Source organism: Danio rerio, chromosome 14 (assembly GCF_049306965.1).
Source record: "Danio rerio strain Tuebingen ecotype United States chromosome 14, GRCz12tu, whole genome shotgun sequence".
In the NCBI taxonomy this organism is placed as follows: domain Eukaryota; kingdom Metazoa; phylum Chordata; class Actinopteri; order Cypriniformes; family Danionidae; genus Danio; species Danio rerio.
Window position 1 is genome coordinate 4,553,427 of NC_133189.1, and position 15,734 is coordinate 4,569,160.

At 38.1% G+C, this 15,734-nt stretch overlaps 1 protein-coding gene across 2 annotated transcripts in view; it reads right to left on the reverse strand.

Moving 5' to 3' along the window:
- The window catches only part of enpp6 (ectonucleotide pyrophosphatase/phosphodiesterase 6), a 28,405-nt gene extending 14,031 nt beyond the window's left edge, over positions 1 to 14,374 (reverse strand). Inside the window, exon 1 of one of the 2 annotated variants that reach the window (XR_012389619.1) lies at positions 14,007 to 14,370. Coding sequence is in view for 1 of the 2 variants with exons in the window: in NM_001013527.2 (NP_001013545.2) it covers positions 14,007 to 14,304 (298 nt within the window). In the remaining variant the exon portion in view is untranslated. Of the gene's footprint in view, positions 1 to 14,006 lie in introns of both variants that reach the window. The other variant, NM_001013527.2, reaches the window with a different exon arrangement.
- Between the last annotated feature and the right edge of the window lie 1,360 nt (positions 14,375 to 15,734).

Genomic DNA, 15,734 nt, shown 5'->3' on the forward strand with positions numbered 1-15,734 from the left:
CTAGCCTATATATTGTTGAATATAATCTGATAATGACAAATGTCTGATTTTACCAGTGAATAAAATCGTCTAATATGACAGATTGCAAGCATATATCTCAAACATAATAATTCAACATCAGAATTATTATAAGTAGAATAGAATTATTGATAGAAACCAGTAGACCTACACATAATATTACTATCGAAGTTGTGCCATATGCTTGTTTTATCATACCTTTATTTTACATATACAGAATCGTGAGAAAATCGTGATCTTGATTTTAAGCAAAAAAATCGCGATTCTCATTTTAGCCAGAATTGTGCAGCTCTAATATATATATATATATATATATATAAAACAAGGAGTTGGTGTTACAAGTTGATGTGTACTACGAAGGAGAAAAACAAGATGAGGATCCAAATGCAGCATTAAACATATATTTATTAAACAAACCAGAACAAAGCAAAACTAGAGCAAAGTAGGAAACACGGGGCTATGAAAGGAGCAATGAAAATACAACCGACAACGAGAGGAGAAACAAACTGATATATATATAGTCCTAGTCATCAATGGGGATGAACCACAGCTGTGTGTGTGATCAAGGACTAACAGGAACGGGTGTGTGTGGGTGAGTGATGCATGACAGTATATGTAGTCCATGTGACGGTGGATTTGTAGTTCATTAGCGATCCACAGTCGCTTTTGCTTTTATTTTTTATTGGAAAAGTTACTTTTAATAATTCTTTTAGTTTTTGTCTTGTTTCTAGACCAAATCTCTATAAGTTTTTCGAAGCAAATGTATTGTCTTGTTTTCAGAAATATGTTGTTATTAAGTGAATTTTTCCTTAACCTAGCTAATTATGCGCTAAGAAAAAGAATCTTATATCAAAGCAAAAGCAACAGTCTTAATCTTACTCCATTGTTTAAAGAAAATTGACTTAATTTTGACAAATTATTTCTGAAATACAATGGCTCAGTCACCTCACAGCAAGAAGGTCGCTGATTTGAGCCCCGACTGGGTCAGTTGGCGTTTCCCTTTATCAGTTTCTGAATATTTCCTTGTTGCTGTGCTGTAGATAAACTAAGAAATAAACAGTTCTCAATTTGTCAGATACCTATTAAACAAGTAATAAAATAAATCTAAGCATCTAAGAAATATATCAAATAACTAACAAAATAATGAAAACAAATAAATAAATAAAAAATAATAAGCTTCCAAAAAATTTGTATAATTTTTATCAATTTTGCATGAATATTTATTACTTGTTGCTGTGCTTAGATAAGCTAAGAAATACTAATGCTGTTAGCACAATCGCCTCACAGCAAGAAGGCCGCTGGCTCGAGTCTCTGCTGGGTCAGTTGGCATTTCTGTGTGGAGTTTGCATGTTCTCCCCGTGTTGGCGTGGGTTTCCTCTGGGTGCTCCGGTTTCCCCCACAGTCCAAAGACATGCGTTATAGGTTCATATATAGAGCAATATCAAACGAATAGCATTGCATCATAGCTGCATATCGTCACTGATAGGAGATGTGCGTTGGCCGCAGGATGAGTGCCTTAGTGTCCCTCCACCAGTGATTATATACAGCCATATCGCACTGCTGCAAGTGTGATGTTGCATTTATACAACATAATCGTGTATATAAAAAAGAAAATCAAACACGAAGAGTCTTAAAACCCTTTTGTAGGAGGAACTACTTTCTTCCACCATTCATTCACATCTGCAGCTGACATCAGACCAGCAGAAACGGTTGCTCTTTCATCAACGTCACTTTAGAGCAAGTGTTTAAATGATTCTCTAGTGTAATGTCTAAAGTGATGACAAAACAGGGGATTTTTGATCACATTTTGAAAGTATAAGGCTAAAAATCTACATCAGTCTACAGAGATTTCCCAGTATTTCTCTGTTGCAATCGAGAGATCACAATAATTAACCTTGAAAAAGCCAAAGCAGCGCAAACATTACCAGATTACTGTTGTGTTTGCGATACCGAAAAATACCAAACACGTGCAGGCATTTCTTCTCCATTTCGCAGTAACAAAAACAGAAGATTCATTAGAAACAGATGGCCAACCAAAAAGTAACCCAGGGTTGTACAAAGAGTGGCCAACACAAAATGCATACATTCCTGATATGAGTGCCATCTCACAGTCAATACACTACAATTACGATGCTATAAATACAGCACTACAACATACATCACTTTTGTGATGCCACTCACCAATTTTATAATGTTTTGATGAGCTGTAAATTGAAAAAACGCTGATCCTTACTCCAATAAGGGCTTATCATTCAGTCTCTGTCGCTATCTTGTGAATGGACAACGTCAACTGTCTTTGCTCAGCTCAATGACGGGCACAGTATCTCAGAAATTATAAATGTTTAAAAGAGGCACTGTCCTTATAAATAAACTGCATAGCAGCCGTCTAAACAACTACATTATCACCTCAAAAGTACATTAGTTGTCCAACAGCTGCAATATTTGCCAAACTGTAGTGAGTTCATTAATTTGCTGTCACTCTATGTGGGCGGAGTAATACACAAGGGTGAGGAGGCTGTAAGAATTACATGTATATGTGTGTGTGTGTGGACGATACATATTTCGCAACAAATTGAACAATATTTGGCAAACTGAACAATATATCTCCATCTAGAAATACTGTATCAATACAATGTACAGTACAACCCTGCTGAAAAATCCAGCTTAAACCAGCCTAAGCTGGTTGGCTGGTTTTAGCTGGTCGACCAGGCTGGTTTTAGAGGGGTTTTGGCCAATTCCAGGCTGGTTTCCAGCCATTTCCAGCCTGGTCTTAGCTGGTCAGGCTGGGAGATGACCAGCTAACACCAGCTTGACCAGCCTAGCCAAGCTGGGAGTCCAGCCAAAACCAGCTATATCCAGCTTAAACCAGGCTAGTCACGCTGGTTTTAGCTGGATTTGCTGTCATTTTCCAGCCTGACCAGCTAAGACCAGGCTGGAAATGGCTGGACACCATTCTGGAAATGGCCAAAACCCCTCTAAAACCAGGCTGGTCGACCAGCTAAAACCAGCCAATCAGCTTAGGCTGGTTTAAGCTGGATTTTTTTCAGCAGGGAAATGACACAGGAAACAGTAAACAAGAGGTCAAAAGCATGCCGCCTCTGAAATGTCAGCTCTGCTTTGTTAAAGGATTCTGGAGTTGAACGAGTCAGACTGATGAGGTGAAACCTTTCATAACAGAAGATTCATTTCCTCCCACAACAGACAGACTACTAAACATTCTGGCTCTGCAAACATCATCATTCAAAGATCTAAAAACGCCGAGCTTAGGAAATCAAACAAACAGACAGTGTTACTTTGACAGCGGTATGCTAATGCTGCTGATAAAGCACATCTCTTTGGAGTCGCTGTACTTTAGATCTAACGCCAAAACCCCAATGTTTCGGATTACATGGTTCTGCACGGTCTATGTAAAAGACTTGTAATATATAAAGCTGTTTGGAAATGTGTGATATTACAGGATCTGATATAAAAAGAGAAAACTAGTCCTATAAGCATTCACTAAAACAGAACTGCCACGCATTCAACAAACACAAAACACACTCGCAACTGCAAAGCAGCCTTGGCAAACACCCAGATCAGCCACTGTACAGTTCTGCATGGGCAAGCATGTTTAATTTGGGTGCCTTTGCCCAGTTTAATTTCCCATTTAACTTTAAATGAACTCTGAGATGTTAATGCTATATATTGTTGACTGATTGGATGGGAATAAATAATGCTTGTTTCATTTTGAACTGAGGAAGTTACATTTAATCTGCTGAATGTTCAGGCGTACACAGTGCAAAGAGCAGGCTCAGCGCTAACATTAAACAAATAGACGCAATCCTTTAATAACACACACTGCTATAAAACAATGAACGTGCCAAGAAACTTTGGACAGCGCTAAGAGCTCAACAAACTTCTAGAAAAGGTCACACTTCACAATACAGTTTCATCAGTTATCTACCTATTCAAAATGAGCTGAAACAACTTAATTCTTGTTTTTTTATTAGGACAACTTAATTTTTTTATATTCAGTCCACTTAAATTTGCTAAGCCGACTTAAGTCCTTCATGTTGCCACAACACAAATCACATTAATCATGATTGAACATTTACCACTGCATTAATAAAATCCAAATTCATGCCTATTAACATTAGTTATTGCACAGCGAGTTTAACATGAACTAACAATGAACAATTATTTTTTATTCATCAACAAACATAAATATTACTGTACTGTATAACTCGTTGTTTGTTCATTTTAATAAATACATCGGCTAATACAACCTTATTGTAAAGTGTTATCATTATAATTGAATTGTTAATTGTTATTATTTGCTATATTCTTATAGCTAGCCAGCAGCTAGCTCTCTGCAACTCTCACATGGGGCCCATCATACACCCGGTGCAAGGCGTGACGCAATTGTTGTTTGCTAGTTTCAGCTCGGCGCAAGAGTCCTTTTGACGTTTTTCACCACGCTGTTTAAATAGCAAATGCACCATGGCATGATGCAACTAGCTCTTAAAGGGAATGGCAGATGAGACTCTGATTGGTTTATTCTCAAAACACACATATAACTCATTAAGAGAATAAGTTCAACCCTGTTAGACCATGCGCCACGGTGCAAAGCGGATTTTTTCATCCTAAAAATAGCAAAAGTGGATTCAGACACGCCCTTAATGCATTTGCGCCCTGCGCTTTAGACTTTGCACCTGGATCATCGAAATAGAGCCTATGGTCGCCCACAGAGGCTAAGCTAAGCACCTGGATCGGAGACCACATGGGAAAGCTAGTTTGCTGCCAGAAGTGGTGTTAATGAGACCAGCATGGGGATAACTCAAACTGCAGACTGTGTGGGTCCTATCGTCCCGGTATATTGAAGGGGACTCTATACTGCTCAGTAAGCACCGTCTTTCAGATGAGACGTTAAACTGAGGTCCTGACTCTCTGTGGTCGATGTTTCCCAGGGATGGGTTGCAGCTGGAAGGGTATCCGCTATGTAAAACATATGCTGGATAAGTTGGCGGTTCATTCCACTGTGGCCACCCCAAATTAATAAAGGGACTAAGCCGTAAAAGAAAATGAATGAATTTATTTATCATTTGTTTTAGATATATATATTTTATATAAACATTCATTTATTTTCCTTTGACTTAGTCTATTTATTCATCAGGGGTTGCCACAGCGGAATGAACCGATATGGTACCATATGTTTTACACAGCGGATGCCCTTCCAGCTGAAACCCAGTACTGGGAAACACCCACACACTCACATTCACACACATACACTAGGGCCAATTTAGTTCATTGAATTCACCTATGGCGCATGTCTTTGGATTGTGGGGGAAACCCGAGCGCCTGGAGTTTCCACACAGAAACGCCAACTGACCCAGTCGGAACTCAAACCAGTGACCTTCATGCTGTGATGCGGCAGTGCCAACCACTGAGCCACCATGTCGCACTTTTTAATTGTTTACTTTTTACTTTTTGAACTTTTTGAAGATAAAACATCGCTATTGTTGCGTCTGAAAAATGAATATAAACATGGCAAGTCTTTTATGCACAAAAAAACTGTAAATGACAACATTTTAAATGTTTAAATGTGCAAGAAACATTATCAGTAGTTTGTATTATAAAATAAACATGACATAAATTTGTGATAAAGTGCAGGTTCGTTATTCATTTTGAAAATCAGCAATAGATTTTGTATTATGAATTAATTCAAGTATCAAGAGATTGCAAATCAGAATCAAATACACATCTGAATCGAGGCTCAGCCCTTTTGTAACTTATTTGATAATAATAAATGTAAAAAATTATTTGTTAAATATGAGTTAGTAATGTCTTTTCAATGACATTAATGTAAGCTCTTCTCAGACTGGGGTAAGGGGTCGGGTAGACGTCCCTCACGGTGTCCCAGATTTACCCTCATTGTTTGGATCTGGAGCTCAGTTTGACAGCAGACTGTCTTCTGAAGCTTTGTGGAGAAGAGAATGAGCCCAAACAAAACAACTGCCATCAGCAAAGAGCTGAAGCGTTGGTTGTGAGCTCTGTGATTGGTGGAGGGGGGCCAAAGCGGGTGTGCCTTTGTTATCATGAAGGCTGGTGGTGGACAGACAACACTACACTACACCACACACTATCAGCATGTGATTCAGCAGCCAGATTCACCTGAGTCAACTGAGCCAACATGATCAGATTGTACAAAACGGACAGAAAGTTTTCAAATTGAATGCTTGTCCAATTTTTGCATATTTTGATTTATTTGGACATAAAATGGGATGGAGGATGTACAGAGACATTTTGAGAAATAAAAACAAGTAAACTTTTCTTATGTATATATAAGGCAGAATTATTAGCCCCCTTTTGTTTTTTTCTTTCTTTTTTGAATATTTCCCAAATGATGTTTAACAGAGCAAGGAAATGTTCACAGTATGTCTGATAATATTTTTTTCTTCTGGAGAAAGTCTTATTTGTTTTCTTTCGGCTAGAATAAAAGCAGTTTTTAATTTTTTAAAAGCCATTTTAAGGACAAAATTATTAGCCCCTTTAAGCTATTTTTTTTCAATAGTCTACAGAACAAACTATTGTTATAAAATACTTGCATAAATACCCTAACCTGCCTAATTAACCTAAATAACCTAGTTAAGCCTTTAAATGTCACTTTAAGCTGTATAGAAGTATCTTGAAATACATCTAGTAAAATATTATTTATTGTCATCACGGCAAAGATAAAATAATTCAGTTATTAGACATGAGTTATTAAAACTATTATATTTAGAAATGTGTTAAAAAAAACTCTCTGTTTAACAAAAAAATGGGGAAAAAATAAACAGGGGTGCTAATAATTCTGACTTCAACTGTATGTATATGTATGTATATATATATATATATATATATATATATATATATATATATATATATATATATATATATATATATATATATATATATAGCAAATTTACACTAAAGGGATAGTTCACTCAAAAATGAAAATGTACTCATCATGTACTAACCCTTTAGTGGTTATCTAAAATAAGATGTTATATATATATATATATATATATATATATATATATATATATATATATATATATATATATATATATATATATATATATATATATAATATAGTGCAAAAGTTTTAGGCCAATAATAAACCATAGGTTATTTTACTGATGGTATATTCAATTCAATTCATGTTTATTTCTGTAGTGTTTCTACAATGTAGATTGTGTCAAAGCCGCTTCACGTAGAAGTTCTAGTAAATTGAAACTGTGTCAGTCCAGTTTAGTTCAGTTCAGTGTGGTCTAAAGTTCACATATAACAGATATACAGTGCATCCGGAAAGTATTGATGGCGCTTCAATTTATCCACATTTTTTTATGTTACAGCCTTATTCCAAAATGGATTAAATTCACTTATTTCCTCAAAATTCTACACACAACACCCCATAATGACAATGTAAAAAAAGAGTTTTGATATTGTTGCAAATTTATTAAAAGTAAAAACCCTGAAAACTCACATGTGCATCAGTATTCACAGCCTTTGCTGTGCAGCTCTAAAATGAGCTCAGGTACATTCTGTGTCCACTGATCATTCTTGAGATGTTTCAGCAGCTTCATTGGAGTTCACCTGTGGTCAATTCAGTTGATTGGACATGATTTGAAAAGGCATACACCTCTCTATATAGAGTCCCAGGGTTGACATGTCAAAGCACAAACCAAGCATGAAGACAAAGGAATTGTCTGTAGACCTCCAAGACAGGATTGTCTCAAGGCACGCACAAGGCTGGGGAAGGTTGCAGAAAAAAAATTCTGCTGCGGTCTCCATCATCCGTTAATGGAAGATGTTTGGAACCACCAGGACTCTTCCTAGAGCTGGCCGGCCATCTAAGCTGAGTGATCAGGGGAGAAGGGCCTTAGTCAGGGAGTTGATAAATAACTCGATGGTCACTCTGTCTGTGCTCCAGCGCTCTTCTGTGGAGAGAAGAGAACCTTACAGAAGGACCATCTGTGCAGCAATCCACCAATCAGGCCTGTATGGTAGAGTGGCCAGACGGAAGCCACTCCCTACTGGAAATTTGCCAAAAGGCATCTGAAGGACTCTCAGACCAGGCTAATACCATGTGAAGCATGGTGGTGGCAGCATCATGCTGTGGGGATGTTTTTCAGCAGCAGGAACTGAAAGACTAGTCAGGATAGAGGGAAAGATGAATGCAGCAATGTACAGAGACATCCTGAATGAAGACCTGCTTCAGAGTGCTCTTGACCTCAGACTGGGGCGACGGTTCATCTTCCAGCAGAACAACGACCCAAAGCACACCGCCAAAATATCAATGGAGTGGCTTCACAATGACTCAGTGAATGTCCTTGAGTGGCCCAGCCAGAGCCCAGACCTAAATCATATTGAACATCTCGGGAGAGATCTAAAAAATGACTGTACACCGTCACTTCCCACCCAACCCGATAGAGCTTGAGAGGTGCTGCAAGAGGAATGGGCAAAAATTCCCAAAGACAAGTGAGACAAGCTTGTGGAATCATATTCAAAAGACTTGAGACTGTAATTGCTGCCAAAGGTGCATCAACAAAGTGATGAGCAAAGGCTGTGAATACTGATGCACATGTAATTTTTCAGCTTGATTTATATTAGGTTAAATTGTTTAAGACATGTGAAAGACTATGTTGGAGACAGGTCCTGGTTTGAGCTGCATTTTTACCAGTGCTAGCAATATTGCCTGCATTGATGGAATCAACCCAAGCTCATTCTGAAAACGTAGCCCCGCGGACGTTTCTGGAGACTGCGATTTACGTGGCCGGAGGTACGTAAAGGCCGCGTTTAGTTTTTTTCGAGCGAACGCTGCGGGGCGGTGGCCCCGGAGAAGGAGCCGGCCGCGGTGGACGACGACCGGGATCGAGTCTGGGGAACAGCAGGTTCCGGAAATCAGGTAAGACGAAAAATGGAATCCGAAAAATAAGGGCGAGAACGCGGCGGGATCCGAAAACGCGGTCGAAATCGAAGACGAGGGCTTTTGCTTTTTTATTTTTTCTGGACGGCTTTTGCGAACCGTCGCTCAGGTTTAGAGAAGGAGGAGGAGGAGGAAGAGGAGGGCGGCCGAGTTAGCAGATCCGGCGGCTTTTCGCGCGAGAACGGCACGGGCGCGAACGGCGCGCGCTCCCGAGAGGCGCCTGAGACGCGAAAAAGCGCGCACAGCGGCCTCTCATGGATCCGCGAAAACAAAAACCGCTCGAATACGTACCTCTCGGGACGTGAATCGCGGTCCACAGAAACGTCTGCGGGGCTACGTTTCCACAATGAGCCCGGGTTGGATGGAATTGTTAATGTGGAAAAGTACAAGTAGGTTTTAATCCATTATCCAATTCCTTCTGGAAAGGACTTCAGTGGTGATATTAGGATTGGTAATATTCAGGTCGGGACTTTGTTGAGGCCATTTCATGAATATCTGTGTTTCCTCTTACTCCAAATATGATTTTTCACTCTATTAGCAGTGTGTTTGGCATATTTATCATGCTGAAAAATAAAACAACTGTCAATGAGGTGCTCTCTAGAAGGAATTTCATGATGGAGTAAAACCTGTCTGTGCTTTTCAGCATTCACAATCTCATCCACTCTGATAACATTGCCAAGAGCGCCGGCAGAAATGCAGATCAAACCAGCCTCCAGTATGTTTCACTGAAGGCCAAAAGCTCTCATTCTTCCATCTCTGTCCAACTCTGTATGCCAAGAAGACAATTATATTATTAACATAGTATTTTATGTTTAATTAATGATAAAAGGATCATGTTTAACAATTAATTTTCCTGCAAACTATAATTTAGTTTTATTTATTTATTTATTTTCACAAAAGTACTTAAAAGATTAGACTTTTTACTTGGATTTAATATCATTTCTAAATTTAATTTTAATTTAACTGACAAAAATCACTTCTCATAGACCTCATAGCATTCTCCTCCTGCTCCTTCTAAAGTCTCCCCTGCTCCTTCTTCTTTATACACACCCCTAGGTGTCTCTTTTTAACTCTTGACCATTTTTGAATAGGTTTTTAGTCTAAGGGGTCCTGCTATTCTTGGCTCTTAGCCCACTAGCTCATGTCAACAGAGATGTTACAGGTCTATGTCAGCAAAGTATAGATGCAACTTATGCAAAGGAACTAAGTGTTTACATACATTGTCATGATAGCATAATCACTTGATAATATGTTACTCATTCTAACTTCTGACACATATATAGCTTCATACAAGTATTTAACATATATAATCAGTGCTTTACATATTCAGTTATTCAACACAATCAGTCACTCAGCCTTCTCCTAGTGTTGCTCCTGTGCAGGCATACTCATCTTACACAGTATTTTTAACACACGCTGGCATGTTTGCTGCAAACACTACATGCATTTTGAGAAGAGAAAATTAGCCGCTTTACACTTAGAAAATACTTCACACAGAGAAAATAAAATCTACTTCAAATACAACAGCGATGCTGTAAAAACAACCTTGTGAAATAGTAAATAGTCACATTAAGCATTCACTGGAAGTTTATCGTTGGCTTTAAAACTCTAGCTGTGCATAGAGCCCATTGTAAATGTATTTGTATTGTACATTTGTAGTATTTATTTGTAAAATTTTATTATGATTGTATGTTTTTAAATGATTGATGTGAATGAAACGTGCTATTTCAGAAGTATTTTTTTTCTAAATATGTTTTTAGCAAAACAAAAGTATTAAAGCTGTATGTTCAATTGGGATGAGGACAATAACAGGGTTTGTACATTTGTAAAGTGTTTTTAATAAAGAAAAAAAAAAACATCTGAGGACCAAATGAATGGCATATTCCTTTCCAGAACAACTCACAGAAATCAACCATCATTAGATATTTTAGAGATGAAATACTTTTTATTCGCTGTATTTATGTTTTATTTCAGGGACAGATGATGTACATTTCTGCCAATGATTATACATTGTGCATATATAAATTATATAAGCCAAAATATATTAATAAATAAACAATCTGTTGTGACGTAGTGGTGCAGTGGTAGTGCTGTCGTCTCACAGCAAGAAGGTAGCTGGGTCGCTGGTTCGAGCCTCGGCTCAGTTGGCGTTTCTGTGTGGAGTTTGCATGTTCTCCATGCGTTCGCATGGGTTTCCTCCGGGTGCTCCGGTTTCCCCCACAGTCCAAAGACATGCGGTACAGGTGAATTGGGTAGGCTAAATTGTCCATAGTGTATGGGTGTGTTTGTGTGTGGATGTTTCCCAGAGATGGGTTGCGGCTGGAAGGGCATCCGCTGCGTTAAAACTTGCTGGATAAGTTGGCGGTTCATTCCGCTGTGGCTACCCCGGATTAATAAAGGGACTAAGCCGACAAGAAAATGAATGAATGAATGAATGAATAAACAATCTGTCATCTAAAAATAAATTGTCTTTAGATATTCTGGTACTTGAGCAAGCTGTTTGTCTGCAGTCATTGTGCAGAAGGACTCATCAGTCCCCCCAAATCAATGGCTCTATTCAGACAATAATGAAGGAGCAGATCCAACACAACTCTGCTGTTCTGTGGTAAGAGTAACTTAAACGACCTTTACACTCTTCTAGAATGTTCTAGAAATACCAGAGCGCCAACAGGGACAGTGTTTGTATAAGGTTTGCAAGCATGTGGTCTTAATTAAACGCTAGGAGTTGGTAGCCTAGATTCAACATTCCTGAAAGTAATTAAAGCCATAGAAGTTCAATGCCATTCATTCATTTTCTTTTCGGCTTGGTCCCTTTATTATTCTGGGGTCACCACAGCGCCAACTTATCCAGCATATGTTTTACGCAGCAGATAATGTTCCAGATTGTGGTAAAGTTAGACGTTTGACATTCACTAAACACTCGGTTTCAAACCAATTAAATTCCTTGCTCCTGTTATATTTGAGCCAAAAATAGTTTGGATAGGCATAAATATGTGCCCCTTATGTTACACAAGGCAACAAAGACATAACTGTAAAAAAAACAAAGCTTGTGCATCATAGGGAACATTATTTAGGCAATTTCAGAGTTGATTTGAATATTTTATCTCAATTGGTGTCAGTTTAATTAATTTAGGTGTTTACAGTGTATGCGATATACTCAGTGGTGTAAAGTAACTAATTACAAATACTCAAATTACTGTAATTGAGTAGTTTTTTTACTAAGTAGTTTTAAAAATGTGTACTTTTACTTTTACTTGAGTTCATTTTTAGTGCAGTATCTGTACTCTTACTCCACTACTTTCCTTCAACCTGCAGTCACTACTATATTATTTAGCTGCAACTTGCCTCAACACACCAGCACGGATGTTTCTAGAAAGCCTAGTAAGAGATTGATTAGCTAGCCCAGGTATGTCAAATTGGGATTGGAACTAAACTTTGCAGGACACCAGCCCTCCAGGACCGAGTATGGGCACCCCTGGATTAGATGCATGTCACTGATGAGAAGATGAAGGATATTTACTGTATGATGACCGTAAATTGCCTTAAACACCCAGCAGACACAAGACGTCAACATACCGTCAGATTAAAATTGTACCCTAACGTCGTGGAGACGCTACATTTTGTTTGGAAATGAAAATCGGGTTTACAACTGAACTCAACGTCAGGCCGATGTCAATGTCCAACGTCCAACCTAAAACCAACCAAATATCAACATCTAATGATGTTACAGCTTGACGTTGTGTTGACGTTACCACTATGACGTCTATCAGACGTTGAATTTTGGTTGCCATAACTGATGAATAAATGTCAGTATTTGATGTCAATAGGATGTTGGTTTAAGATGTTGGCTCGACACTGGATTTTGGTCACTTTCTAACAACCTAAAATCAACCAAATATCAACATCATTTGACGTCATTATTGGACATCAAAATAATGTTGTCCTTAGACGCTGACTAGACATTGAATTTTGGTCACCTGACATCACAACCTAAATCTGACCTAATATTAACATCTTATGACATTGTGTGGCTGCTGGGCAATAACTAAATGCACTACAGAATGTTACGTTTACACACATCCACAAATTACATGTAAATGCATCAGCTTTTAACAGCATAATACTCACTACTCATGAGTACTTTTAAAAGGGATACTTTTTGCTCCTACTTTGAGTAAGATTTACAACAGGTACTTTTACTCTACTCACACTACATTTTTAGGCAAGTAATGGTACTTTTACTTAAGTATGCTTTTTCAGTACTCTTTCCACCACTGGATATACTGAAAATATGGATCCAGTACATGTATATAAAATCATTATCAAATCATCTTGTGCATTATAGACAATAATATTCTGACAATTTTAGAGTTGATTTGAATATTTTATCTCAACTGGTGTCAGTTTAATTTACTTTTACCATGTTTACATTAAAATATATTTTAAAAATATTATAAAATTAATAAAGTGCTAAGTCCAGAAACAGTCTTGTGCAAAAATTGTTTTCCTGAACATTTTGGTACCGGTTTTATTGTATAATTTAATGTGGTTGAATTGTTTAATTCATTCGTATGGTAATTTTGTTTTGTTTTTTATCGAGAAATTAAGCCTTGTGCAACATAAGGGGCACATATTTATGCCTATCCGACCCATTTTTATTTTTGGGCTCAAACTATAACAAGAGAAAAGAATTTAAATGGTTTGAAACCGAATGTCTAATGAATGTCAAACTTTACCGTGGTTCCCTTCCAGCTAAATCTCTGGGAAACATCCATACACACTAACACTCATACGCTACGGACAATTTAGCCTACCTAATTCACTTCTACCGCATGCATTTGGACTGTGGAGGAAACCGGAGCACACTCACACGAACGCAGGAAACGCAGCAAGTCCACACAGAAATGCCAACTGACCCAGTAGAGGCTCGAACCGAAGACCTTCTTGCTGTGAGGCGACTACCTACTGTGCCACCGCGTCGCCTCAATGCCATTCAATAGTTCAGCTTTCTATATGCAGAATTGCTCTGTCAGAAACTCACCGGTCATTAGAGAGTAGTAGTTCGGATAGGACAGACTCGGGAAGTCTGGAGTCAGGTAATCCACTTTGACGCCGTTTTCCACGATCTCTCGAAAGCCGGGCAAGTTGTGTAAATCGTCCATATAATCGTGGCGGAATCCGTCGATCAGAAACACCAGGAGTTTGCGGTTTGCGTCGCACTGTCGGCACAGGAGGAGGATGAAGAGGGTGTAGATTTTGAGGAGTGTTCGAGTCATGATGCTGCTGTCCTGAGAGAGACTGACTGACTGAGAGACCGAGAGAGAGATGGACACACTCATCTGCTGATTCAGGATAAACTCTCCATCTGATGGGCCGCTCACTCACTCACTAAGCGGACAGAAACTAAATAACACCGCGGGAGAGAGAGAGGAAGAACTTCTGATACTCCAATCATGCCACGCTATTTTTTAGGGGGAGGGATACATTTTGTATATTATAGCCTAATATTATATTCGTTCATTCATTTTCTTATCGGCTTAGTCCCTTAGTTAATCCGGGGTCGCCACAGCGGAATGAACCGCCAACTTATCCAGCAAGTTTTTACGCAGCAGATGCCCTTCCAGCCGCAACCCATCTCTGGGAAATAATATATTATATATTTTATTATATATAATTTGGCCATTATATTATATTATATATAATTTGGGATTTGGGGAGTGGCGATCCATCAGCGAAGTCGGGGGCTTTGGGGAGGTCGTGATGGAGGGGCACTTTCATTTTGAGGGGGCACTAATAATAGTGACTTTATAATTGGTTTTTAACTAAATTAAACACTGCTTTCAAGCTAAAATAAAACAAATAAGACTTTATCTAGAAGAAAAAAAATTATAGGAAATACTGTGAAAAATCATTTGGGAAATATTTGAAAAAGAAAAAAATCCCAGAGGGCAAATTTTGAAATAGTGTAGTCCAGAGGTTCTCAAACTTTTTTCCATCAAGTACCACCTCAGAACAAAAATTGTCTCTCCAAATAGCAGTATATTGAAATAAAGTAGCGTAGTAGGCCCAGTAAAGCAGCTTCAACTCTGCACAGTTAAAAAACATGGCAGATTACCTCAGAAATATAGGCTATATGTCATATATGGCATATTATATACATAATTTTTTATACATTTTGAAATATATGTAGCATGTACATGACATATTTCATTCCTCCACGTACCACTAGTGGTGTACCACAGTTTGGGAACCACTGTAGTCAATATCTGAACTGAAGTAGATCAAATAAGTTTTTCAACTTTGTCCAAAGGCAAGAATATATTGAAGTCAGCTGTTTTTGTATAGTTTTAGGATAATTTTGACTCATGTCATCAGATTGATGTGATGACTTTAGTCAGAAATACTGCACAACTGCCAATAGGGGAGATTAGACTAGAAGAATAGAGATAAGAAGCGAACACAGAAATAGGAAGAGGTTGAATAAAGTGAACATTTTAGCAGCAATTAATCAGATATTTAATGGTTTATGTTCTGTATACGTGCCATAAACCAAAAGTCCAATTAACATTAACATATTCATGATAATAGCCAGAACAAACTAACACCTTTGTTCATGTTTCATGAAGATTTTAATCCTTGATTTTACCCTCAAAGTGATAGTTTACAACACCAACAATTAACATTCTGTTGAAATTTTCTAACCTTCCACTTGTTTTAAACTCGACTTTCTTCTGTTGTACGCAAAATAAAGACATTTTGAAGAATGTTA